General features: G+C 52.0%; 2 protein-coding genes across 11 annotated transcripts in view; one reads left to right on the plus strand and one right to left on the minus strand.

Annotated features, from left to right (window-relative positions):
* Window positions 1-3,687: 3,687 nt before the first annotated feature.
* MRPS25 (mitochondrial ribosomal protein S25) lies at window positions 3,688-24,782 on the plus strand. 2 transcript variants are annotated; one of them, XM_037523497.2, is made up of 6 exons: window positions 3,688-3,859; window positions 6,488-6,594; window positions 12,877-12,964; window positions 13,351-14,034; window positions 14,953-15,605; window positions 20,438-24,782. In XM_037523497.2, exons 1-4 carry the CDS (start codon window positions 3,726-3,728, stop codon window positions 13,541-13,543), a joined length of 522 nt encoding a protein of 173 aa, XP_037379394.1. In that variant the 5' UTR covers window positions 3,688-3,725; the 3' UTR covers window positions 13,544-14,034; window positions 14,953-15,605; window positions 20,438-24,782. The 2 variants fall into 2 exon arrangements, with proteins under 2 accessions (XP_037379394.1, XP_037379404.1); XM_037523507.2 differs by having other exon boundaries at window positions 15,000-15,605.
* The window catches only part of NR2C2 (nuclear receptor subfamily 2 group C member 2), a 75,468-nt gene continuing 65,583 nt past the window's right edge, over window positions 16,747-26,631 (minus strand). For 7 of the 9 annotated variants that reach the window (XM_037523451.2, XM_054699370.1, XM_054699445.1 and 4 more), the window contains 3 exons: window positions 23,589-23,726; window positions 22,585-22,690; window positions 16,747-21,919 (listed from right to left, as the gene is read on the minus strand). In XM_037523451.2, the coding sequence (XP_037379348.1) occupies window positions 21,745-21,919; window positions 22,585-22,690; window positions 23,589-23,726 (419 nt within the window). In that variant the 3' untranslated portion in view covers window positions 16,747-21,744. Of the gene's footprint in view, window positions 21,920-22,584; window positions 22,691-23,588; window positions 23,727-26,631 lie in introns of those variants that run through there. The other 2 variants (XR_005127577.2, XM_037523476.2) reach the window with 2 other exon arrangements.

The following is a 26,631-nucleotide window of genomic DNA, read 5'->3' on the forward strand; positions in this document are numbered from 1 at the left end:
CACATTTTACTGTTCCTTTCTGCACATCCATAGGGATTTTTACTATCTACAAGAAAAACCATAAGCCCTGATTTTTTTTTTTTCATGCAGAAAGGAACAGTAAAATGTGAGGTATCTTGACTATACAAAATGTTTTTTTTTTTTTAAAGATTTATTTATTTATTTATACAAGCACTGGATACAGTCAGAAGTGCGGGAGGGTGAGAGAATTCACCAGAGCCAGAGCGGGGAACAGAACAGGCAGACTGACGAAATACACTGCTGAGGGGAGCAGCAGACGCCACAGGAGAGGTCTGCTGGTGCCATGTGGGACCCTCGCCAGCAGCCTGGGATCGAACCGATGCTGCAGAGGCTGCGGGCAGCTTCGCAACCCAGCGCTCAACCGCTGCGCCACCAGGGGAGGCCCCCTATACAAAATGTTTTAAAGAAAAACATTTTTTTGTATCTAATAATTTGGCCTGGATTTTTTTCCTGGGAATGAAAGTGTTAGAAATGCTTATTTAAAATTTCACAAGTCTCACGTATTAAGGTGTTAGAAAATAATGTCAAGACTAGTTCCACAAGTTATTTTACTATGAATATATGTAAAACTAATTAAAAAAACTTTTAGTTAAAAAATGGAGTTTGGGCAGTCAAAACAAATTTTCTTAATATACAAAAATTCAACTGTAACATGTTGCTAATAAACTCCATATTTAGCTAAAACTTGACCAAATTATTTATTAGAATTTCAAAATAGGGCCTCCCCTCCTCCTCCTCAGCGGGTTGAGCCCAGCACTTTGAAGCTGTCTGCAGCCTCTGCAGTGTGGGTTTGATTCCCAGCCGGCCAGGGAGCTACCCACATGGCGTGGCAGACCTCTCCTGCCTCTCCTGCTGCTCCCCCCAGCAGTGTATTTCAGTCAATCTGCCTGTTCTGTTCCCCACTCTGTCTCTGGTGAATCCTCTCACCCACTGCACCTCTGGCCTATACCCCAGTTCTTGTATAAAAATAAACTTTAAAAAATTCAAAATACACACATATGAAATATGTAACTGATTATTTAGAACCGCCTCAAAATCTATTAAAAAGATAAACTAGCTTTGCCTCTACAGCCTCCAGCTGCAGTGAGGACCTGCCAAAGAGGCTGCTATGGGGGTTATTCCTTTAGCTTGTGGTGTGGGTGTGTGAGATGCTCGATACCACCCAGGGGAGGATGCAGAAGTCTCTGAGAAGAGACCAATAAAGTAGAAATGTGCCTCCCTTATTTTTGAAGCACTTCTTTTTGGTTTCGGATTCTGCTTCATCATCATCACTTCCATCACTGTTCTCGTCCTCATCTTCCCTCTGTAACCATTTTCAGATATGTACTGGCTCAGATCTTCCTAGGTAACACAGCTACAAGAAACTGAAAAGTTGCCCATTCCCTGGAGTATTTGATAAACCACTTTACTTTTCCTCTGGCCTGCCTGGAAGAATCGGGGGCTTGATATTAAACAGAATTCCGTGGCTTTGGCCATGAGCACCAGCGCCTCCTGCTTGATGCTGACCCTGGAGCTCTTCATGCTGAAACACACGCGGGACAGGGGTGACAGGAGCGCTGCTCCCTGCACTCGTCTGTCAACGACCATGTCCGCCATCTTTCCACCTCTTCTCCGGAGCCACCCCACCACGAGACCCTCCTAGTCTTTTGCCCTCCTAGGGAGTGCCCTGCCACTCCCTACTCTTTTGCCAGTGCCCCCCATTGGCCAAATCTAACCGAGGCCAGAGGGCAAGGGAGCCTGTTTGTAGCCCTTTTAGGGCAGGTGGTCCAGGTGGAGATGAGCAGCAGGTGGGGAGGGCCCAGACGTGGGCAGTGCGCGATCTAATCAGCCTTCTGCCAAGGGGCATTTAAATTTCTTTTATTGGCTGTAACAGATAATGCTGCAGCAGACATCACACCTATCTGCACTCAACTAAAAGCAGAATCGAAACTAAGTCAAGAAATAAGCTTTTAAAACTTCGGCTTGTTCCAAACTTACTTCCAAAAGAGCTCCAACAGTTCAAACCATCACCTCCTAAGGTAGTGTTTCCTCACCTGTCTAACTCAAAAAAAACTTTCTATAGGTAAGAGGTGAACAAGAATCCTACTCTAGCTCACTTTGAAGAGATGACTTCACGTGTTAATATGCCATGTGAAGATCTTTTTGGCTTACACAAAAGAAAATGCTAGGGAAAAAAAAACACCAACAAAGGAAATGCAGTAAAGCTCATGCTTCTGACCGGCTCCGCGGAAGACGAGACCCAGGTAAGGCAAGAATCAGTGCATTGGAGATGGATTAATAGAAACTTCCCTACTGAAATGCAAAGGGAAGAAGCAATAAAAAGAACAGAATAGAAAATGGAATTATAGGGCAAACATGAATGTTATCAAACAATGAAACATGTTTGTAATTAAAATACCAAAAGGGTGAAAAATTAAGATTCAAGAAGAAATATTTGAAGTAATAATGGCAAGGACTTTCCAAAATTAATGACAGTCACCAACCCACAGATATAGGAAGCTCAGAGAATCTAAGCAGGATAAATATGGGGGAAAAAGCTCTACTCAGGGTATCTTACTCAAACCATAAAAAAGCAAATTCAAAGAGACACTCTTAAAAGAAGCCAGAAAAAAAAAAAATCTTACCTATAGAGAAATAAAGAATTGGAGGTCCTTAGCTACCAGGTAAGAAGAGAACAGAAGAAATACTTAAAGTGTTGAAAGAAAAGTCCCCCACCAACCTGAAATTCTACACCTGGCAAAATCAGCCTTTAAAAGTGAAGGCGAAATAAACACTTTCTCAGGTGGGTGAGAAATTCAGAAATACATCTTATCCTTATCCATGTTTTGCTCACGAAAAAGTGGCAGGTCAGAGTTAAGTGGCTGAACTGGGGAGGAACAGATTCCAAACTTTTCCATCTTGCAAATCATTTTTTAAAATCAGTGTTAGAGCCTCCCTGGTGCCGCAAGGGGTTAAGCACCGCACTCTGAAGCAATCAGCAGCCTCTGCAGCTCGAGTTGGATAGCTGGCCAGAGAGAAACCCACATGGCGCAGCAGAGCTCTCCTGACTCTCCCACTGCTCCCCTCAGCAGTGTGTTTCAGTCAGTCTGCCTGTTCTGCTCCCCACTCTGTCTCTGGTGAATCCTCTCACCCCCCGCATCTCTGGCCTGTATCCCAGCTCTTGCATGCATAAATCAATAAATCTTAAAAAAAAAAAATAAGCCAAGTGAGGTTTCTGAAGTTAAGGAGGAGGAGGAAGAAAGGGTCTAGGGGCTTAGGGGAGGGGAGGGGAGAGCAGTGGCGTGTGGGGAAGTTGCAGAGCAGTGTGTGAGGTGTGATGTCCTATTGGGAAGATCCAAGTGGGGTTTGACTTGTTGACTCAAGGTGGTGTGCGTATGGATGTTTATTGTGCAACCATCAATTATCTGCATGTTTGTAACTATATATATTTTTCCTTCGGGGGAGGAAGACTAACTGCACAGCGGGAAACCACGCTTCGCCGGAAGACAGCGTGCGCTCCAGCTGTCCCCGCGCAGCCCCCCAGGCCGAACTACAAGACCCAGGCTGCCCCGCGGCGCGCGCTGCCCGCCGGGAGTCGCGCGCTGCCCGCCGGGAGGCGCCGCGGCGAGTCTGCGCGGGAAGTGGCCGCCGCGCCGAGAAGAGGCGGCGGCGCCCGCGGCCCTCGTCACTCCCGCCGGCCGGCCCGACCCGCCGCCGCCGCCGCCATGCCCATGAAGGGCCGCTTCCCGATCCGCCGCACCCTGCAGTACCTGAGCCAGGGCGACGTGGTGCTCAAGGAGTCGGTGAAGGTCCTGACGGTGAACTACAACACGCGCGGGCCGCTGGGCGAGGGCGCCAGGTCAGTCGGGCCCGAGGCCCCCGCGGCGCGTCCCGGCGCCCACCTCGGGGGCGCGGGGGTGTCGGGGCCCGCGGGGCCGCTGCGCGGTGCAGGAGCCGCTGGCCCCGGGCACCTGTGCCCCGTCCCGCGCACCCCGCGCACCCCTCTGTCCGCGCCCGGCAGCGGGAGCGGAGGAGCGCTTCATCGGGCTCGCGAGAGGCGTCCTCGTGCAGGGCCCGTTCTCGGCGCCGCGGCGGGGACACGGGGCCGGCCGACCCGAGGGCAGCCTGGAGAGGAGCGGCAGCCCGAAGGAGCCTGCAGGGCCGGGCTCACGGGGGGCGACGCGCTGGCACTGCCCCCCCGAGTCTTTCGCCAGTGCCCCCCGTTGGCCAAATCCGACGGAAGCCCGAGGGCAAGGGAGCCTGTTTGTAGCCCTTTTAGGGCCGGCGGTCGGGGCAGAGATGAGCAGCAGGTGGGGAGGGGCCCGACGTGGGCAGCGCGTGAGCTAATCAGCCCTCTGCGAGGGGCGCGTGCATTTCTCCCGTGGCTGTAACACGGGGCTGCAGCAGACGCCACACCTGTCTGCACTCAAAGCAGAGTCGAAACTGAGCTGTGCTTTTAAGATTTTGACTAGTTCCAAACTAACCAACCCCTAAAAGAACTTGAACATTGTCCTACCATCACCTCCTTAGGGAGCGTTTCCTTCCTTATCTAACTTAAGAAAAACTTTCCGTATGTAAGAGGCGCAGGGGGTTAAGTCTTAGCACTATGAAGCTGTCCGCAGCCACTGCAGCACGATCCCCGGCCAGCCAGGGAGCAACCCACATGGCACAGCAGACCTCACCTGTCTCACTCTCTGCTCCCCTCAGCAGTGTAGATCCATCCGCCTGTTGTTCCCCACTGTGCCTCTGGTGAATCCTTTCATCAGCCTCTCCCCACCACCCCCACACCTCTGGCCTACACGGGAGCTCTTGTATGCATAAATAAAATCTTAAAAAAAAAAACAAAAACAAAAAACAACACCCCCCTAGCTCGCTTTGAAGAGATGATGCTTTTCACGTTGATAGGCCGTGGGGTGTCTGCCTGCTCGTGGCTGTCACCTTTGTCGTGGAGTTGAAATCTTACATTGTGGAAAGCTCTGTATCAGGAAATTAGCCTTTTTTTAATAATAATTATTATTTTTTAAAGATTTATTTATTTATACAAGCACTGGGTACAGTCAGAAGCGCGGGAGGGTGAGAGAATTCACCAGAGCCAGAGCCGGGAGCAGAGCAGGCAGAAGGACCGAAGTACACTGCTGAGGGGAGCAGCGGGCGGCAGGAGAGGTCTGTGCGCCATGTGGGATCCTCGCCCGGTGGCCGGGGAGCAGCCGGGGATCGAACCGGCGCTGCAGAGGCCGCGGGCAGCTTTGCAACCCAGCGCTCAACCGCTGCGCCACCGGGGAGACCCAGCCTTTTGTTTTTGTTCTGCAAATACTTTGTCTTGGCAAATGTTGATTTGTCCTTGGTAAATTTTGTGATGCCAAGGTTTTGATGTAACTTACATTTGTCCGTGTTTCAAACTTGAGTTGAAAGGTTTCCCTACTCCTGTATTGTAAAAATATACCCACATGTGTTTTTGTGGCTTTGTTTATTTTTAAATTGCTGTGTAGCCCACATGCCTTGCCAGTGGCAAACACACAGCTTCTCAATCGTGCGCCGTGTGACTCCACACGGATTAAGGTCTGGGGCATTTCAGGGTTCCATCTCCACACTGATCCCCTGCTTTGGCGAGTTTTAGGTTAGTGTGCAGTGTGAGGTAGGGCTACAGATTTTTCCCCCAAAGATAAGAACTGGGGTGTAGACCAGATGGGGGTGAGAGGATTCACCAGAGACAGAGCTGGGAACAGAACAGGCAGACTGACTGAAATACTCTGCTGAGGGGAGCAGCGGGGAGACAGGAGAGGTCTGCTGCGCCATGTGGGTCAGCTCCCTCATCGGGCATCAAACTCAGACTGCATTGGCTGTGGATAGCTTCATAGTGCTGAGACTTAACCCCTTGCGCCACCAGGGAGGCCCGGGCTATGGATTTCTTTTCTCTCAGATGACAAACCAGGAGTCCTGACACCTTTCACTCCACTCATTCAGAAATCCACTCATTCAGAAATCCACTCATTCATTCCTGAGAATGAGTCTTTCTAGGGAGGCAGGGTCTTTGGAGAGTCCGATGAAAGTTCTGGACTTTGTCCCTGGAAAAGTGGACAGATGCAAAACTTTTCGGTTAAAAACTCTTATGGGGGCCTCCCCGGTGGCGCAGCGGTTGAGCGCTGGGTTGCGAAGCTGCCCGCAGCCTCTGAGGCGCCGGTTCGATCCCCGGCTGCTCCCCGGCCACCAGAGGAGGGTCCCACATGGCGCACAGACCTCTCCTGCCGCCCGCTGCTCCCCTCAGCAGTGTACTTCGGTCCTTCTGCCTGCCTGCTCTGCTCCCCACTCTGGCTCTGGTGAATTCTCTCACCCTCCCGCGCTTCTGACTGTACCCAGTGCATGTATAAACAAAAACAAACAAACAAACAAATAAATAAATAAACAAACAAACATGCCTCTATTAAAAAAAAAAAAAAATTAAAAAAAAAAAAAAACTCTTATGGGTTTAATTTCTTCTCTTTTGCAGGAAATTTGTGTTTTTTAACATACCTCAGATCCAATACAAAAACCCTTGGGTGCAGATCATGTTGTTTAAGAACATGACACCATCACCTTTCCTGCGGTTCTATTTAGGTGAGTCGGGTTCTGAGCGGTTGGTACCTGTCTGTGCTCCTGCCCTGCTGTCAGGGCTGAGTGGAGTGCTGGTGACCCCCAGTGCTCCCAGCACTGGCCTCTGAGTCCTGGCACCCTGGACTGCGGGGAACCCAGCTCTCTCTCCCCTCACCTTATGCCCCCACGTCTGCTTTCCTACCTGCCCAGTGTTCTTGACACCTGTGCTCATGCTGGCCACTCTGCCACAATCCCTTCTTCTTTTCTTGGCTTATTTTTTTCTTTTTAAGTCCTTCAGGACTTTTGAGTCCTGCAAGACCCAGCGCGGGCACCCCTTCTTGCAGGAAGTCTTCCCTGCACGTTTGGATTGCCACCCTTCTCCCCCAGAGCTCTCCCAGTGCTCTTGAGCTGTGTCCACATGTCCTCTCGGGACCGGCTGCGCTTACTCTCTGCTCCTCAAGGTGCTAAGTGAATGTGGAGCCAGTTACATGGGGCTCAGTAGTGCCCAGAGGTTGGTTTGGGCAACTCTATTCATTCGTTCTGACACTAAGTGGGGCGCGTTCCCCTGGCTTATTTCTCAAGTGAAGGCAGATGTTCGCCTTCCAGGGCGGCACGATCTGAGGACTTGTGGACTGGGTACGTGTCAGGAAGCGAGACGATGGTGCTCTTCCCTCGGCAAGAGCAGGTGGAGTGTCCTCGAGCGCCAGGCATGAAGAACTCTGCCCTTGAGGAGATTACTTCTAGCAGGAAAGACACGAGGAGCGAGACAACTGTTAGCAGGATTGCCCCTGGACCATAAATGCCACGAAAAAGAGAAGTAGGGCAGGGAAAGGGAGGTGGAGAGAAAGGTGGTATATTTTTTACAGATTTGTGCGTGTAGTTTGCCTTATAAAAAACGAAATTCATTTTTATTGAGGCACAATTGACATGTAACATTGCTTTCAGGTCCACAACGATTTTGTATTTATGTAGCCAAGCGCTCACCACCAGTAAGCCTGTCCGTCACCTCAGTTACAGAATTTCCCTTCCTAGCGGGGAGAACATTTAAAGTCGACTCTTGACAGTTTCCACGTGCCCCGTACAGTATTGCGGACAGTGTCCCCTGCCGGCCATCCCACCCCAGGACTCCTTTTATAACTGGAAGTTTGTGCCCTTTCACCCATCCCCGTGTTCACTTGACTGAGGTGTGGTGTACCCCTAATAAAATGCACAGGCCTCTGCAGGGGTTGGGGAGCTCAGGTGGTTTTAGAATCTGCGCCACCGCTTTTTCAGGGAAGGTGCCGAGCAACTGTGTTACTCGGGAAAGTTCCCTTTTGCTCCTTTCCGCTCACTTCCTCCTTGCTCCAGAGGCAGCCACTGCTCAGGCTTTTTGCCCCATAGATTAGCTTTGCTTGTCTCACAATGTCACATAAATAGGATCTCATAGTGTTTATCTTTTTGTGTCTGGCTTGCTCATCATGTTTTTGAGATAATCCATGTTATAGGTAAGTTGATTACTTTTGGCTGTTCAGCAGTATTCCATTTTAGGATTATATCATAGTTTACTTATCCATTCACCTGTTGATGACCATTTGGGGTTTTGTTAGATGCTAAGACAGAATGGAATAAAGGGGAGAAGTGAGGTGGGCAGCAAAGTCTTTGGATGGTGAAGCAGGTGTTTCCTCTCAGAACAGAGAGGGAGGGAATGAGGTCACACCAGGTGCCTCAGATGATGATGATGAAGCTCGCAGGAAGAGGAGACCGGCCCAGTGGGAATTCCTCACTCTGTGTTGGGTAGAGATGGCCAGACTCGGGCCAGGAGAGGCTGGACTTGACTCTGCTGCTACGGATCCCAAAGACCCAGCTGCCGGGTTGTCAGTCAGCTGCTCCTCACAGGAGGGCCTCGCTGGAAGGGAGGTTGGGGGCAGGCCTCCCTGGCTGCCAAGGTCCTTTCTAGTTTTTGTTACTAAGAGAAGGCCACATCAGTACCTTCTTGCACAATCATCTCTGTGGCCCTGGGATGGCTTTGCTGGGTAGAATAGGCACATAATGTACTTCTCCCCCCCTTTTTTTTTTTAAAGATTTATTTATGTATACATAAATAAATGTAAGCCCTCTGGTGTAAGCCAGAGGGTCAAGGGGTGAGAGGACTCACCAGAGACAGAGTGGGGAACAGAACAGGCAGACTGACTGAAATACACTGCTGAGGGGAGCAGCGGGTGAGACAGGAAAGGTCTGCTGTGCTGTGTGGGTAGCTCCCTGGTCGGCCGGGGATCAAACTCATGCTGCAGTGGCTGGTGATAGCTTGATAGTGCTGTCTTTAACCCCTGCGCCACCAGGGAGGCCCCACATAATGTTCTTAAAACTGCCAAGCAGCCTTCCAGATGATGGTGCCATTTCCCCTCCAGTCAGCAGCTGTGAGTTTTGTGGCTCCACTTGCTCACCAGACTGGTACCGTGCAGTATTGTTCTGTAGCTGCTGTGACATGTGACCACAGACTGGGTGGCTTTAAACACAAGTCTCTCGTTGTAGTTGTATTAGAAGCTTGGACTAAAGTCCAGGTGTCAGCAGAACTGTCTGTTCTGGAGGCTCTGGGGTGAATCCTTTCCCAGCCCACAGAGGCCGCCCACCTTCAAAGCCAGCTGCGTTGCTTGCTGACCGCTCTTCCATGTCCCACCTCCCTCTGACCGCAGCCCATACCACGTCTCCTGTGGTAAGGGCCGTGACTACGGGGGGCCCACCAGGTTGCCCAGGAGAGTCTGGAATCTCTCCATCTCTGTGCACTTCACTTTAATCACGTCTGCAGAGCCCCTGTGATGGAATGTGACATAGTCACGGGCTCTGGATTAAAATGAGGACCTCTTTGGGGACCATTATTTCTGCTCACCACATTGTCTGGAATCTTAGCCATTTTCCAATCTATCACTCATCAAAATTTATTTATTTTTAAAGATTTATTTATGCATAAAGAACTGGGATGTAGTCCAGAGATGCGGATGGGGGTGGTGAGAGAATTCACCAGAGACGGTGGGGAGCAAGCAGAACAGACGGAATGACAGAAACACAATGAAGGGAGCAGCGGACGAGACAGGAGAGGTCTGCTGCGCCATGTGGGTCAGCTCCCTGGCCGGGGATCGAACTCAGGCCGTAGCAGCCACAGGGAGACCGCTCATCGAAATTTTAATTTGTGTTCCCCATGGGTATCTTTCCATGTGCTTATTGGAATATGGGCATTTATATTTCTTTGGTAAAGAGTCTGGGTTTTTTGTTCTTGAACAAAAAAATGAGCTGTTTGATTTCTTATCTAGTGCAATTCCTTTGTTAGAGAGCTATATTGTGAATATTTCCTCAGTCTGTGGCTGCTTTTAATCTTAATGACGTCTTTTGAAGAGCCGAAGTTTTAATTTTGATGGACTCCGCAGTATGTTGTTTTATGTTTAGTACTTTTTGTGTCTTAGCCAAGAAATCTCTGGCTACCCCCATGTTTGCAAGAATTTTCTTTTGTTTTTCCTTCAGAAATTTTATAGTTCTATATTTTACAATAAGGTCTGTCACCTAGTTTGTTATTTGTGGATTGAGGGTAGGTATTAAGGTTCATTTTTTAAAAAAATACTTACGCATCCAAGAACTGGGGTACAAGCCAGAGGTGGTGATGGCGGTGGTGAGAAGATTCATCCGAAACAGAATGGGGAACAGAACAGGCAGATCGACTGAAACATGCTGCTGAGGGAAGCAGTGGGCGAGACAGGAGAGGTCTGCAGCGCCATATGGGTCAGCTCCCTGGCCAGGGATCGAACTCAGGCGGTAGCGGTGATAGCACTGAGACTTATTAGCCCCTAGGCCACCAGGGAGGCCCTGCATTCCCATATAACTTTAAAATCCACTCACCAGTTTCTAGAAAAAAGCTTGGTGGGATTTATACTATGGATCATTTTGAAGAGAACAGACATTTTAATAGTATTGAGTATGTTCTGTGCTGTTGTAAATGATACTTTTAAAGGCTTCTTTCCAAATTGGTTAGCACCACACATTCTAGAAGTACAGTTGATTTTTGTATATTGACTTCCGTGTTGCAGCTTTCCTAAATTCATGTATTCCTAGTTTTTCGTTGGGGTTTTCGACATTTATAGCCATGTCACCTGCAAATCAAGATGTTTTACTTCTTTTTCAGTCTTTTCCTTTGCTTTTTTCATCTTCATTCATTGAACAAAGTAGTATATCATGCTTTACATTTTCACCTTTAATGTGGGAACGTTCCAGTTACTTGCATCCTCTCGAGCACTTGCTGTATCATCCACTTGAAAATTCTCAGCCACTCTAGTAGGTCAGTTTTTTTTTTTAAAGATTTATTTATGCATGCATGCAAGAGCTGGGGTACAGACCAGAGATGCAGGGGGTGAAAGGAGTCACCAGAGACAGAGTGGGGAACAGAACAGGCAGACTGACCAAAGTACACTGCTGAGGGGAGCAGCGGGCAAGACAGGAGAGGTCTGCTCTGCCATGTGGGTTGCTCCTTGGCAGGCGGGGGATCGAACTCGTGCTGCAGAGGCTTCAGATTGCTTCATAGTGCGGTGCTTAACCCCTTGCACCACCAGGGAGGCCCAGTAGCTCATTGTTTTTTTGTTTTTAAGATTTATTTATTTATTTATACAAGCAGTGGGTACAGTCGGAAGCGCGGGAGGGCAAGAGAACTCACCAGAGCCAGAGCGGGGAGCAGAGCAGGCAGAAGGACCGAAGCACACTGCTGAGGGGAGCAGCGGGCGGCAGGAGAGGTCTGCGCGCCATGTGGGACCCTCCTCTGGTGGCCGGAGAGCAGCCGGGGATCGAACCGGCACTGCAGAGGCTGCGGGCAGCTTCACAACCCAGCGCTCAACCGCTGCGCCACCGGGGAGGCCCAGTAGCTCATTGTTTTGATTTGCATTTTCCTAATGACTGATGGTATTATCTCTTCATGTGCTAATTATTACCCCCTCTTTTTTTGTTATTTTGGCTACATGTTTAGTCAGGTACTTTGTCCTCTATCACAGACTATGAAACGTCAGTGCAAAATAACACGTGTGTCACAGGGCTCAGCAGGGCTTACAGTCGGAGGACCTGGAAGCAGCCTTGAATGGTCTCCAGTAGGTGACTGGATCAGGAGGCTGGGGCGCACCCACCCATACTGGGGTGCTGTCTGGCTAGAAGGGAAGATGAAATATAGCTGTTTTCAGCAAAATGAATGTCATTTGAGAGAGTAATTTGTAGTAAAGCAGGTCTGGACGATAAAAAAAAATGTGGACATTTTCATAGCAGTTGGTGATTCAGTAAAGTAAAATAATCACAAAAATGAGGGGTCATTAACAAATAGGGCGCTGAGGCGGTGGTGAGGGTTAGGGGCAGGAACAGGGAGTTACGGCACGGGGTGGGGGGAGAGACTGCATGTACATAAAAAGGCCTCGCTCCTTTTCCACTCGGGGTGTCTCCCCGAGCGGTGGGAAGGCCTCAGCTGGCTGCGAGCGCTTCATCGGAGGGGCGCGTCGCGAGTGCTGCGCCCCTGCCCGGGGCTCCCTGAGGCTTTCAGAGCACGAAAGTTTTGAATTTTAATAAAGTTCCGCTTTGCCTGGTGTTTCCTTAGGGTATCGCCCCGGTGGGGTCGCGAAGGTGCTGTGTTCTCTCCAGAGTTTCACTGCGGGTTCAGCTCTTACACTCTGGGCCTGATGCGCCGAGGCCTTCCGCTCCGGAGTGGGGCGGCGGGGGCGTGCGCCCCGTGCAGGGCTTCCTCCGTTGTGCCGGCGCTGCTCCTGGAGAAACCCTGTCCACCCCCCAGGGTGTCTGGGCGTCTCTCCGCGGAGAGTCAGCTGCCGGAAGCACCGTGTCTGGTCGTCGGTCCTGCCCGGGACCCTCAAGTCTCTTCTCACGCTGGCACCTCGCCGTCTGGGTGACTGCGGCTGGCAGCGCAAGCGAATGTTCCGTTTTTCAAAACTCTCTTGGTATTCTGCTCTATTTGCATGAAGTTTAGGTTCAGTTTGTCAGTTGCTACTGTAACGCTTGCGGACAGGCAGCTCTCCGCCTAGCAGATGGAGCGCTGCCCTCTTAGCCCTAGAGCATCTCTGTCCATGCAAACTCATGTTCTTGCCTGTCCAAGGAGCCCGCTTCTCTACCTGCCTCAGGTTTGTCCGCTGGCGGCTCTAGACGGGCAGGGCGCGGGCAGCGTTACAGGTAGGTGAACAAGCGTGCGCCACCGCGGCACGTCTCCCCCCGCAGGCACACTCCCAGGCCGGCGTGTGGGGCCGAGGCCCGCGCCGCTGAGCTCTCAGCTTTCCGCCTCCCCTTTGCTTCCTTTTCCAGATACCGGGGAGCAGGTGCTTGTGGACGTGGAGACCAAGAGCAATAAGGAGATCATGGAGCACATCAAGAAAATCCTGGGGAAGAATGAGTGAGCTGCTGGGTGGACCAGCGTCTGAGGACGGGTGTTGGGAGGGGGTGTTGTCCGAGGGCCGGGGCTGCCGGGTGTCTGCAAGCCAGGCGCTCCCCCCACTGTAGAGGGGCTCGGGGTCACCCTGGCCCTCCCTGCCCACTCAGCCATTTCCCTCCTTGGGGGTCTCAGCCTGGCACCCGCCACTGACCTGCTGGGCGCTGCCAGCACCACGCATAGGCAGCAGCGGCCTTCGGGCCTCCCCTCCTCCCTCTGAAGTCCGGCAGGGCGGGATGGGTGAGGCGCCAGAGGACGCAGCTGTCTGGGGTGAGGGCGGGGAAGTCCGGGTGCGCCGCTGAGGCGCAGAACCGCTGCCCGTCCTGACTCCCGTCTGTGCTCTCTGGCAGGGAGACCCTCAACAGAGAGGAGCTGGAGAAAAAGCGACTTTCCCACCCAGGCAACTTTGGCCCCCGAAAGTACTGCCTGCGGGAGTGCATGTGCGAGGTGGAAGGGCAGGTGCCCTGCCCGGGCCTGCAGCCCTTACCCAAGGAGATGACAGGGAAGTACCGAGCCGCGCTGAAAGCCAGCGCCCAGGACTAGGCCTGGGGCCCGGGGGTGGTCCCACCCAGCTCTCAGGCTCGCCCCTGGTTCTGTCCCCCAGACTGCGGGGTCTTAGCAATAAAAAGGTCCGGTTTACACACCTGTGTAAAAGGACGAGGGCGGGGGGGTGCTTGAGAAAGGGCTGTCTGCAGTTGAGCTGCTAACTGAATGTTCTCGCTCCATAATGTCAATAAAATGCTCTTTAATCACTTGGTCATGTGGTGTGCGTCCAGTCTGACAGGCGCAAGGAGGCAGCCTGTGTGGGACAAGGTTTGGAGTGGGGAAGGTGAAGGCCACACCTGGTGGTCTCCCCGTCTTGGACTGGTCCTGTGGCCCTTTCCTGGGCTCCATTGGCTTTGCATCTTCTTCTAGACCTCACTCTGGAGAGAAGTTAAGAGCCGTCGTGGCGTGGTTGGGTCCGCTGAGCCGTCTGGCTGGCAGTGAGGACGTCTCCTCTGAGGAGGCTCTTCGGATATTTCTGAAGCCCCAAGGTAAGCGTTTGTGTAGCGCTCACCTTTGACGCAAAAGCCTACGGCCCCTACCCTAGGGTTCTGGCCAGGGCTGTGTCAAGTGCAGGAGGCCCCAGTAGCTGGCTGACAGACCGGCCTTCTAGCACTGTGCCCTCTGACTGTGGCCTCCAAGGTCATGGGCCTGTTTCCTTGGCAGACTGGTGGAGAGAAGGCACTGACAGATGGGAGTTTTGGGCTCCCTCGAGGGTTGATGTTGGCAACCTCACGGTTGGCCCTGTTCCTCCTTTTGCTCAGGAGAGTCTGAGTCGGTGGGCAGCATGCCAAGGCTCTCCCTCAGTAGCTCTCACAGAACACTGGCCCTGCTGTCACTTTAGTTATCCTGGTTTCAGTGCTCAGGGGACACCCTAGTTCTCCAGGGTCACAAGTAAAGGACCAGCAAGACCACTGGGCCCTGCAAGCCAGGCAGGAAACATTTCTGTGGGAGGCATCAGTGGGTTTAAGGCAAGGGAGGTCTGGTTTGCTCTGCTGACGAGGCCCAACGTGCTCTCTGTGAAGTGTGAAGAAAGGCAACCCTGCCTCATGGGGAGGCTGTGAGCTGATGTTTTATGAGTGTTGGGGGTGATCCCTTAGTAGGGAGAAAGAGGGCTGTTTCTCGTTTGAGGCTCCAGGGATGATTTAGTGCGATTCTGCACCCGACCTGTGTTCAGGGTGGTGGCTTGTGGGTAATGTGCAGTGGGCAGGTGTTCCTCGGATCAGGTAAGCTAGGGCTGTGTTTAGTTGGAATTCAACACCTTGGCACCCCCTCATTACCATTTTGGAGGGGCCGGGGTAGAGCGATGTCTCGCCCCTTCTCTGTCAGTGGTGTCTCTAGTGTCCCTGCCCAGGCTTTCGGCACTGCTGCTGAGGCTCCGGAAAGGCTGGCTTCCTTTTGGTTTCCAGCCTCAAGACAGCCTCACGGAAGTATTGCTGCCCTCCGCTGTCCACAGTGCCCCCGCCCGTGGCTCACCAGGACTGCCCTGAATCCAAGTAGTTGCCCCTTGAGAGAGAGAAGCCCAGTGAGTGATGGGACGGCACCCCCCGATGTACAGGCAAGTGACGAGTCACAGCTGTGAGCACCACTAGGAGACCTTCTCTTGGTCTCCTCCTCAGGCTAGAGGTGATAAATGACGGGTTGGAACGGAGAGAAATCACTGTGGATTTTTATGATCGCTCTGTTGTTGATACACACGCGTGATGCTCACCAGGCAGTCGCAACCTCGTTCTGAGGTCACGGAGGGCCATGGGGTAGCGCCTCTTAGGTCTGGTGGTCAGCGGGATGGATCTGCCAAGAGCCTGACTGGACCTTGGGACACTCCCCTGTAGAATGAGCCGTCAGGTGCCATGACGGCGAGTTCTTCCCAACCTCTGAAACCTTTTACCTCGGGTAGCAGACATCCTCCCGGGACTGCTGGTCTGGGCTGAGCTCAGCATGTGAGACGGCAGCCGGAAGCCCCAGCTGTGTTCTCCGGAAACGCTTGCGTGGCTTCAGGACGTGCCCACCGAGGAGCGGCCCTGCCAGGTGGACGTGGTCCTGCCGGAGTTTTCCACTAAAGGTATTTACAGGCCCCCTCAGTGGGCCATCCAGGGCCCTGGTGAGGGCTCGGCCTCTTGGGTGCCGGCGGGTCGCCGGGAGCCCGTTCCCAGTGCGGTGAGGAGAAATGAGCAGGCTGCACACTCGTCTTTAATTCACTTTTAATAGTAGAAACCTCATGTAGGTAGTAGTAGTAAGCCACAACAATAATGCCACATGAAACAGCATTTAATAAAATGCATAAAGCTAATTCATGCACTGCAATACTCTATATACAAACACAACAATGCAAATTCTTCAAGACTGAAGACACTGATTAGATATAAAATTCAGTTTAAAAAGAACATGCTATTTTTTTTAAATGCCATCACATAAACAAAGCTGATTTTAAGCTACAGCTTTCAGCAGGTTTTAAACCTGGAATTAAAGTATAATGGCATAAACAATATTTTCTATATTGTGAAGGGCAAAGGTTTACAGAAACGGTCCCAAGAAAATCTAACACCCGAGTTTTCCTTTAACAGACATCTTTTAAAAGGGCTGATAATGCAGCTACATTTCAACAGAGGTCCCAACGATAGGTAAAAACTATGGTTTGTACTATGAAAAATGTGCCTCTTCAGTTATAAAACTAGTTGAACACTGGTTTACAAGATAATTGGGAGAACGGAGAGGCTGTAGAAAAATAGTCCAGCACTTGAGTTGTATGTGGCAGCAGCATTTGAGTCCATGAATGCTCTGGTCGTTAAAATAATTGATTATACTCTTCTAAAGAAAAGCCTTTGTTAAATGTAAAGTCTACTCACTATTTCCAAATGTTATTCCAATATTAAGCTTTATCACAGTCGGTCAGTTGACACATGTGGGTGAGCGTCTGTTCCAGCATGTTTCTATGTTGTATCTACAGTGACACGCCAGAGTGACTGGCTGAACTGAAATTACAGCTGGGCGGTAAAAAATCTGACATTCCCCACCCTGCCCTCAGGATAAATATCTTTAAGCTCCCAGTTTAATTATTCTTCGATTGCTGTAAGGTAACTAGCCCCAAAGAGAAATTGTATTTTAAAGATCCATTTAGAGACTGTCAAGCTTCCACTGGTATTTTAACTGGCAAAACTCCCTCCAGACAGCGTGATTGTCACGACAGGCGGGGGTGGGGGGGGGGTGCGGGGGGGTCGCACAATCACTGGTGGACAAGGCCAGTGACGTAGCAGGAGCTTTCGGGGAAGCTGACGGCGAAATGCCCCACGTCTCACAAAAGGCACTGAGTACTATGGTCTCAATGAAGCGTCTTCAGACATTTCAACAGCTTATCAAGAACACAAGTGACTGGATGACGTGAGCTGCGCAGCTATCCCGTGGTGCTTTCGCAAGCCGGCTCTCGCCCTCCCCCCAGTCAGGCCCTGCTTACCAGGTCCGTGAGCAACTACTGCTGGGCTGGGCCCTGGCTCCCGAGTGCCGTGTCTCAGTTTAAAGCCCGATTAAAGGGGTAAATTCATCAGAATAGACCTGGACAAGGAAAATTTGGCATCTGTAGCTTTAAGGGCATACATATCTCTTAAAAAGCAATTTTCATCCGAAAATTTTAAATCATAATTTACAGAAAGGAGTTTAGTCTTAGTTAAGTCAGGGGGTTGCATTCACATGCTGTGGTTAGAGAACTGAAGGTCTGTAGCTTATGTGCCGTGAGAGTTAGCCGCCAACATCCGTGCTTGTTCGCGTGACTACTGGCGAGGTGGTTTCCTTCAGCCGGCATCAGAGGTGGCCGACTCTGGCCACAGGGCACCGCACACCCGCTGCTGACCTGGCCGGAGCAGGGGCGGGACGTCACTATCAGGCCGGGAGTCGGGCCTCACCCCTGGGGCCTTCGGGGGCTCCGGTCACGCGGCCTGTAGCTCTGCCTGCCGGGTCCCTTCCAGTTGGGGCACAGGTAGTCTTGAGACAACTAGGGCGGAGATCCCCAGCTAGTTTCCAGCGTTAGGGTAAACTGTCTTCCCGGCCCTCACGCGAACCTAGAGGCTGAGGAGCGGCGCCGCCCTGCCCCCGTAGAGCACGGAGGTTCTGACCGCGTGGCCTTTCCTAGCCAGGCTCCCGCACGGGAAATGGAGTGAAGATCTCGGCAGATCCTCCCCGCTGAGGGACCTTGGGGCGCCCACACCCATTTACTTCAGCAACTCTCTCAGACTCACTCAAACGTGAGGAAAGTTTGGATACGTGGCTACATGTCTGTATACATAATATACACCTATGTACACATGAGCACTATATACACTGTACACTTCCAGGAGGTATAAACACATGTACATTCAGCCAGTCATACGAGCTATACATCTGTACACGCACAGTGCCGCTGAAGGGAGCCCAGGGCTGGACACGCAGACGTGCGCGCTGGCAGGAGGCACACGTGAGTCCACAACCCTGTGTACGAAACACCCAAACCCGCCGTCTCCGTGAGGGTTGGCTTTACCAATTCACATCAACATGAAGACAATTTCAAAGAGCCGCACGCTAGAGAAGGGAAGGGGGGGACAAGGGAGGCGTGTGGGGCCAGCGCTCGGCCCACGCGGTCCTTTCCAGATCTAAAGGGCACCGCCCTTCGGGTTAAAGTGAGCATCAGAAGAAGCCACTTTCCGTGACCTGGGCTCAGAGAAGAGCCTGACAGGCTGTGTGCAGCCCCACTGCACATAAGGCCTCTCCCCTGAAAGCGGGCAACGAGCTCCCGGCCTCTGATCCGGTCAGGTCCTGGCACCTGGACCCACAGCCCAGAGCTGCCTGTCAGGCAGAGGGCGGGCTGGGAGCAAGACTGCTCTGCTGGAGATTGCCCCAAAGGTGATTTTTTTGCATCCTCCAGCAGAAGCACTAGATCCAGCCAGAGTCCTAGCTCTTGGCTCCCAGCCGTGGCCATCCCCAAAACAAGCAGAACAGCTAAGTACATATGTAGCATGGCCACAGCCCTGTGCCCTAGCGCGCACACGGCCGCTGTGTCAATGAGCCTCGGGGCAGACATGTCCATCCTGTGTTGCGTAGCTGGTGGCAAGTACCTCAGAACAGAGACCACACCGATGCTGACACGATGCCAAGCCAGAGAACACATCTCTAGCGTGCTCGAGGGCAGTTGCATGACACGTCTTAAAACAAGTGACTACGTCTGAAGTTAAATACAAAATCCCAACAACAAAAGGCCTCATGGCAGAGGTGAAACAATAAATAATGTAAGCCCCCAACACCCCCTCCCCCATACACACAAACCCCTCCAATGAGAAGGACGCTATATTCCTTAAAAATACCTTCGAGGAATAACTTGAAAAGTAGTATTTGCTTGAGTAATTTGGTCTTTTTCTAAGTGTCTTCCTGTCCTGTTCATGAATACATGTAATGGTTTTTACAAACGGCAACACGTAACTGTCCATCATCCGAGCCTCCCCGGGAGCGCGCCCACTTCATCAGCAAGGGTCGGTCCCCACGGCCCTCGGCCAGCACGCCGGCCTCACCGAGGGAGGAGGGGCTCTGCCAGCAGAAGGGGGCCTTGTCACCCGGTTGCGTGGCAAAGAATCCTGCTCCTGGCTTGCTTCACTCAGGGGTTCAGTGGGCAGAGGTCTGGTCCGACTCCCCCAAATCTAGTTTCACAAAGAGTTGTGAAAATTGAACATACCTATTTGGTTGGGATCCCTTAAAGTAATTCTTGGCTTTAGACTTTCTGAGCCAATGTAATGCGAGATGGGCTGGGCGTGCCGTCAAAGGCTTGACATCTTTTGGGACATCGCGAGTTCAGGTTGTGCGGACATGATCCTTCAGGAAAGGTCACTTCAGATTAAGGCCACTGGGGAACGGATGAGGAGTGTTCAGAACCCAAGATGGTTCGCTGTCAAGGAGCGGGACCAGGTCAGAACCACCAACTTCCCAAGCTAAACCCATCTTTCCCCAGGGCTGTCTTGCCGGAGGGCGGCACTCACTGTCTTCCTGCCAGTTACCAACCTCTATTCCAGCACCCCCAGACAGCATGTCGTCAGCACCTCTGTGTGGGTCTTGGTTAAGCTGCCCCAGTATTTTAAGGCAACTTGAGGCAAAGCCTGGTGGACCCAGGAGTCCAGTCCAGGGAACAAGGGGAGCTGCCTGGCGTGGGCCTTTTCACCGACTCGGATTAACTCTGATGCAAGAGATGTGGCAACGGGCACTCCCGGGGGACACTGCTGTGCAACAGGCGCACATTCACCTGCGCGAGGACAGAGAAGTAGGCTGTTTAAGACGCGCGCGCTTCGGAACACACTCGGCTACAGTCCTTCACAAGCAGAAATGAAGCTCCACTGTCTTGGCCAGTTTTGTCTTAATTTTTAAATCTGAATCACTTCAAAAGTTAGAAACCCCAAAATTCGAGCTGGTAAAATTAAATCCTTTCCATCATTTTATAACAGGCATCCCTAGTCTCTAAAACTTGCCCAAAGCACAAGCTATAATTAAATCCAAGTGAGTTTTCATAAAGTGCTACTACCATGTACTTCAGAAGCATCCAGTTTTGCCATGAGCCCATGGCTGGCTGCCTGGCAACCCCACACAGCAGGAGTGCCACCCACCTTGGGCCCTTTAAGGGCCCAAGCCAGACTAGGGTGTGCCTGCCAGGCAGAGGAGTGCATGGCCATCCTTCTGGAGAGCATCTGAGCAAAAGGTTCAAGACAGCGGGAGCCCAGCCTTGCACGTGGTCAGTCTGGGCTCGCCAAAAAGAAAGCACCAGGTACCTGACCTGGTTCTGGACACGCCACTTTCCCCACACAGGAGTGCTTGCTGAGACGCGGGGGAACGTCCGGGTGCGCTACCCTAGATATAAACCTCCTTGTAACCGTGTCCTGTTCTTGCCAGCAGTCTGACAGACGAGAAGGAAGGAAGCGTGGGAATTCCAGCAGCTGGCGGCCTGCTTCCCCATTTTCTAAAACGCTCCCGGAGCGGCTCTCTGCTGCATACTGCCTCGCAGTTGGGGGCCTGCCACTGTCATCAGAACACTCGCCGACAGAGATGCCGAGTCTGGAGATGGTGTGAACAACCCTGACATTTAAGGTCCACAGAGAAACTTTCCATTCAGCTTCACCAGGCCCTGTGCACCCCGACCCCCCGTTGGGTCTGACTGAACTGCTGGCTGACACAGCCCTTCTCAAGGGGACGCTGGGAATGGAAACCAGGAAAGGAACCGGCACACTATCTGAACATGCAACCCCCCAGATCCTGTTCCTGGGAGTCCTGTCAAAGAGTTCAAAATGCCCACCCTGCACTTTTTGGTCAGAAGGCTCATCTCCCATAAATGGTGGAGGTGATTTGGGATATTCTCAGTTGCTGCAGGAATTGACAGTTAATGCCTGACTGGCTGCAATCCAGTTCTGCGAACCAGTGACCGGAAGAGAGCCCCAGGTTTGGAGGTGCCTATCGATGCCTGTTACAGACCAGAACCAGAAGTCAGGGAGCCCAACAAACAGCAGCGCTCAGGCTGTGACTTCTGTCTGTGCCCCGCTGACTGTGCTACCACACCCCCACTTACTGCATGACACACACAGATAAGCCACATTTTCGTTCACAGGAATCCAGCCCAACACCACCAATATGTGCATCAAATGAGGAATGATCCCTTCTTCAACACAAATGATTGTCTCCTGTACCCTACTGCGTTTTCATGGAAATCATCAGCATTTCAGCAAGACATGTATAGTTTCCATTTGCCCTGCCCACAGGCAAGATGTTGCTAACATCATCCGTTGATAAGAAGTGCTCAGAAAGTGCCTATATTATTACCCTGGTAATTAGTAGCTATTAATTCCAAGGACATTTTTAATATATATACACACATACTGTTCTCTTAGGTTCTTTTTAGTTTTCTTTAATACTAGTCTCTGACATTATAAAACTTTGTTTTTGTTTTTTGCCCTTTGAGAATTTCTAAATACAAATTGAATTAAAAGATTGTTCCAAAATCGGCTTCATCAAAAGGCATTAAAACATTTCTTATGGCAGGAAAGGATCCTACTAGTCTTTTAGTTGCAATTGTCTGGGATTCACAAGAAACAAGGTAGGCGATGGCTAACAGATTGGGAATATTTGCACATACCAAACACCACTAGTCAGTCTCTGTGTCTGAGCGGTCCCGGCGTCCTCGGCTCCCCGCGGGCGGGCGGCGTGCGCTATAGGCTGGCTCCGGTGATCTGACCGTTGTACTCCGCCGTCTCCATCTTGAGGATGTAGGGGATTATGCTGTCTATCGAAACATTGCCAATGAGACCGGTGAAAAAGAGTTCCTCGGTTATGTTGGAGCTCATCAGCCTGAGGGCCGGCAGGCGGACGAGAATCCGGGCCAATCTGGAAGAGGGAGGGGCGTTAGAGAAAAGGGGGGTCCCCGCCCTCCGGAATGGGCCCTGCGCCGGGCGGGGGCCCCCCGCTGCACTGCCCGGAAGCGAACAAACATCTCCCTTCTGCCCTGTTTTCCTCCTCTCACGGGAGTTTATCCTGAGAACAACGAGCGCGTCCCACGCGGTACTAACAGGCAGCTTCCCGTCACTGTTCACCGCAGCTCCCGCTCTGGCGGCTGCCCCGCCGTGACAAATACTACAAACTACAGTAGCCAAAGAGAGGCAGCCTTGAAACCAGTTTCTGCGGGAGCAGCTCACTCGGTACAGCCCACTCACTCCTTCAGAGGGGTCGATGTAGCTGCGGGAAGGGAAACCTGCGCGCGCTGCCACGCCTCTTCGGCGGGGGCTGGCCAGGCGGGCGCAGCGAACAGCTTCTCTGGACGAGGGCGGTCTGGCGAGGACTCTGGCCTCGTGCACCGTGTCGGGAGCACTGACGCCCACCCCTCCAAATGAGGGGAGCGGCCTGAAGTCTATCCAGTCGCCCAGCGACACGAAAGGCCTGCCGTCCCCGCCCTCTCTGTTGGCAGAGCGTGAGCCTGACATGGCTTGCATTTGTAACCGTGGATCCGGCCACATTGTTTCCTGCCCCGAAGAGCAGGTGCCCGAGAGTCTCACCGGTAGGTGTCTTCCGAGTAGGTTTTCTGAACATAGTCCTGCAACTCCATCTGTGCCTTTTCTTGGAATTTTTCAATTTGGCTTGTGCTGGTCAAACCTGGATGATCTGAAAAGACAAAGCCCCCAGATTGCCCTCTGCATTCCAAAGCCTCAGTTACAGGCTTCTTAGCACTTACTTTTTAGTCAAATGTCTGACATCGCTCAAGTACAACAGACTGAACTCTGACGCTGATCTAGTTGGGGCATTATTGCTAGGACACTGGTTCTTCCTTTGCGCTCTGGCCAAGGTCTGAAGGTTCCCAAGAGGGGGCTGGGCTCCTGCGTGGTCACACCAGCCTCAGCAGCCCGGCTGGGGCTGATCTGGACATTTGGTTTCCTGTTACTCTACAGAACACATAGATTTTAAAACTGAAATTAGAAATTACTTTCTACATAGATAATCCCATAATTTACCCCATTTTGAGTAGCTATTTTCATGTTTATGGGTAGAAAGCTGGGGAGGGAGCGGTTAAGCTGTGTCCAACCTCAGCTGTCAAGGACAGTGGTCAACCTAGTTGTTTCATTCCACGCAGAGTCCTGCCGCTTCTGCCCTACAGACACCGCGGGGGGACGTGTGCTTCTCGGGCTGCACATGCTGCCTGCTGACCTCACGCGCAAGTTCACAAAGGGCAGAGCAAACAAAGAGGACCCTGTATAATCTTGAGATTGCATATGCCAGTCTTGTTTGGCCAAAGATCCAATTAGCATACACACTAAGTCCATTCAGTACATTAAGGTGCTAGGCATTACGGCATTTCACACGGAGACTGTACAGGCAAGAATTTAAAAGAACATGTGTACGTGTGTATTTTCTGTGGGCCTGCTAAGCACTCCCATGAAGAGAACACTTAGTCGCACACAATCTGGGTAGGTGCTCTCTACCACTGACAGCTTGACATGTTCATTTCAGAAGTATCAGTAGGCACAGGTGGAAAACTGTCATGAGTCACCACCGCATATCTTACCGGGGCTAAAGAGAACTATAGCTTTAAGGTATGCATACTCATAGCCGTCTATATCCAGCTTCGCCATACTGTTACAGAACTCCTGAAGCTTCCAGATGTGCTCCATGACTTGCTTTATCCGGTCACCGGAGAGTTTATCTAGAAATCAACATCACAGATACTCAGCAAGGGTGACAAGAACAGGAAAATGAGCTGCTCTGAAGGGCCATAGGTGGAAAGAAGCGAGAATAATTTCACTTTTTAATGAAGAAACCAGTTATCTCGAGATGGTCAAGAGCTTCATTTTCCAGTTGAAGGAAAGTGACAGTAGGTATCAAATTCCGTTGTACTTTCTCCCTCAGTAGCAAACCTCTAGACCAGGGATTCTTCCTGGCCCCACTGGGCAACACCTTGGCCTGCAGGTGCAAATTAGTAGTCCTTTTTTCCTTCTGTTCTTAATGTGAACTGACAGATGAGTCTTAATGGTTGGGTTTTCTAAGTCTCTACAGATATTTAAATAAATATTTGCTGACCTGAACATTAAAATGCTGGCATCTTTTAGTTGTCAGAACATTTTTCATTTATGTTACTGTGTTTAATCATCATGACAATATTTTACTGACGCTATTACACTTGCTTAAAAATAAAGTTAAGGACCTCCCTGGTGGCGCAAGGGTTTAAGCACAGCCCTATGAAGCTATCTGCAGCCTCTGCAGCACAAGTTTGATCCCCGGCCAGCCAGGGAGCAACCCCCATGGTGCAGCAGACCTCTCGTGTCTCGCCCGCTGCTCCCCTCAGCAGTGTACTTCGGTCAATCTGCCTGTTCTGTTCCCCACTCTGTCTCTGGTGAGTTCTCTCACCCCCCGCATCTCTGCCCTGTACCCCAGCTCTTGTATGCGTAAATAAACAAACCTTAAAAAAAAAGTTAAAATTTGTGCAAACATAAATTCCATAAAAATAGAGGATTTTAAAAAAGTCAACTTTTGGGCCTCCCCGGTGACACAGCAGTTGAGCGCTGGGTTGCAAAGCTCCCCACAGCTTCTGCAGCGCTGGTTCCATCCCCAGCCACTGGGTGAGGGTCCCACATGGCGCGCAGACCTATCCTGTCACCCATTGCTCCCCTCAGCAGTGTACTTCGGTCCTTCTGCCTGCTCTGCTCCCCGCTCTGGTGAATTCTCTCACCCTCCCGCGCCTCTGACTGTACCCAGTGCTTGTATAAATAAATAAATCTTTAAAAAAAAAAAATAAAAGAGTCAACTTTCTATAACTATACCAAAGAAATGAGAAAAAACAAAGGTCTGTGACTAGGTAACTCATACTCCCAGATACCGACCACCAGGAAGGTCCAGTTAACAGCACAGCTTGATTTCACTGCGGCTACTCAGTGGGCGGTTAGTCTCTGCTCCCAGGCGGGCTCCCCTGGACGGTGTCTGCAGTGCGCGCGCAGCACGCGGCGGGACACAGGCCATCTACTCCTGACACGGCCTGGATTTGACCACCCAATGTTAGAGGCTGTCAAAGATCTTACCAGAAGAGAGTAACTCGTTCCTTCTCGAAGAGCAGCAGGGTGAGGTGACGGCGTCCTGCACTGAGGAGCTGCACGACGCAGAGTGGCGCCCCAGCTCGCCTACCTGCTCTTTCATTTGGACAAAGCCAGGGGCCTTACCAGGACCTCAGTTTCCCCAATGCATAAGGAAGTTGGCAACTGTTCTCAGTGATCTATTTTCCCCCATAATAGTCACATGAGAAGGTGGAGGTGCCGGCAAGCGGAGTCTGCGGCGTGCTGAAGAGAACTGCCGCGGTCTGCTGCCTGCCCACAGCAGTGGCCATGGCTCCCTTGACCCCTTCCCAGACAGCAAGGAAATCCCATGTTGGGCGGGGTGGCAAAGTCCCACGTACAGTGTATAAAAGCCCCGCCACACTGCTCTTCGGGGCTCGGACTTCTGGAGCTTTGCCATGAGCTTGCCAGTGTGACGAATAAATCCCTCCACCTCTCCGAGTGCCCCCGATTTCTCCGGGAAATTGCCGTAACATTTTGGTTCCCTGACTGGGAAACTAGCCACATTGGCCATTTTGGCCACGGGTCTGGCGTGGGGGCGGTGCCCAGCGCTTCTCCCTTGAGTGAACGAGGCGGCGCGCCACCTGCGCCTCGTCGGGTCCCCCTTCCCGAGGTGAGCAGAGCTGGGACGCCACCTTCACGCCCTCCCCAGACTCGTCGAGAGAGGCGGAAAGACAGACTCAGGAGGACTTCTGGATAAGGTAAGCCCCCAGGGCCCTGGTTCCAGCCTGTCCCAGTGGATGAAACGAGAGACCGGTCACCTCCACACGCCCCCTCGGGGGGCCAGGCAGGGTTTCCTGCTGGGTGAAATGCACTGTGCGCGTGCGCGTAACAATCCCACGACTTGGGTTATGGGATCTGACTGTGGCCTCGGGCTTGCTCTGTGGCGTGACGTCAGGCGTGTGGGTGACCCCGTCCAGGCTCTGGCCCGGGACTGAATGGGGGCGCGCCTTCGCCCCAGGTATAGGCCAGACAAGAACGTGATTGCTCCCTTCCCTTTTGTCGCGGCAGCAAAAAGGGGGCGCTCAGAGTAAACCCACAGTCCTCGACAACATGGTCATAAATTTTAAAAAGGGGTTCCACAAAGATCACGAAGAAGCGTCAGACCCTGTGCTAGGTAGAATGGCCTAGTTTCCAGGTAAAACGGCCTCCAGAAGAAACTCTGTGACATCCCCCCAGTCTGGGCGGTGTGGGAAGTTGTGACAGGCCCCCCCAGGCCACCCTCATCAGTTTCCTTGCACTGATGCGTGGTCGACGGTCACTCAGACCCGACCCGCTTGTGTCCACACTTGTGGTTTAGGGCAGGGAGCGAGTCAGGTCCTTGCGCGTGGCCACCGCAGCTCTCGGCCACCACCACCTCCACCCATTCATCAGAATGACTCCCCCAAAGATGAACTGCCGCTACCTCATCACCGCGCCGGCCCGCCGGCCCATCGCTCCCCGGGCCTAAAGCCCCTCCGCCCTTTGGCTTTCTTACCTTCTCCGGCATCCACTCCGGCCTTGCCA

This window comes from Talpa occidentalis, unplaced genomic scaffold (assembly GCF_014898055.3).
Source record: "Talpa occidentalis isolate TD23 unplaced genomic scaffold, MPIMG_talOcc4v2.1 talOcc4.10, whole genome shotgun sequence".
NCBI lineage: Eukaryota > Metazoa > Chordata > Mammalia > Eulipotyphla > Talpidae > Talpa > Talpa occidentalis.

Bases quoted from the DNA above. Each gene is read 5' to 3' on its own strand.
- MRPS25 (XM_037523497.2), top strand. From the start codon at position 3,726: ATGCCCATGAAGGGCCGCTTCCCGATCCGCCGCACCCTGCAGTACCTG. The intron at 3,860-6,487 runs GTCAGTCGGGCC...TCTCTTTTGCAG, and splicing joins CCGCTGGGCGAGGGCGCCAG to GAAATTTGTGTTTTTTAACA. The intron at 12,965-13,350 runs GTGAGCTGCTGG...GCTCTCTGGCAG, and splicing joins AAAATCCTGGGGAAGAATGA to GGAGACCCTCAACAGAGAGG.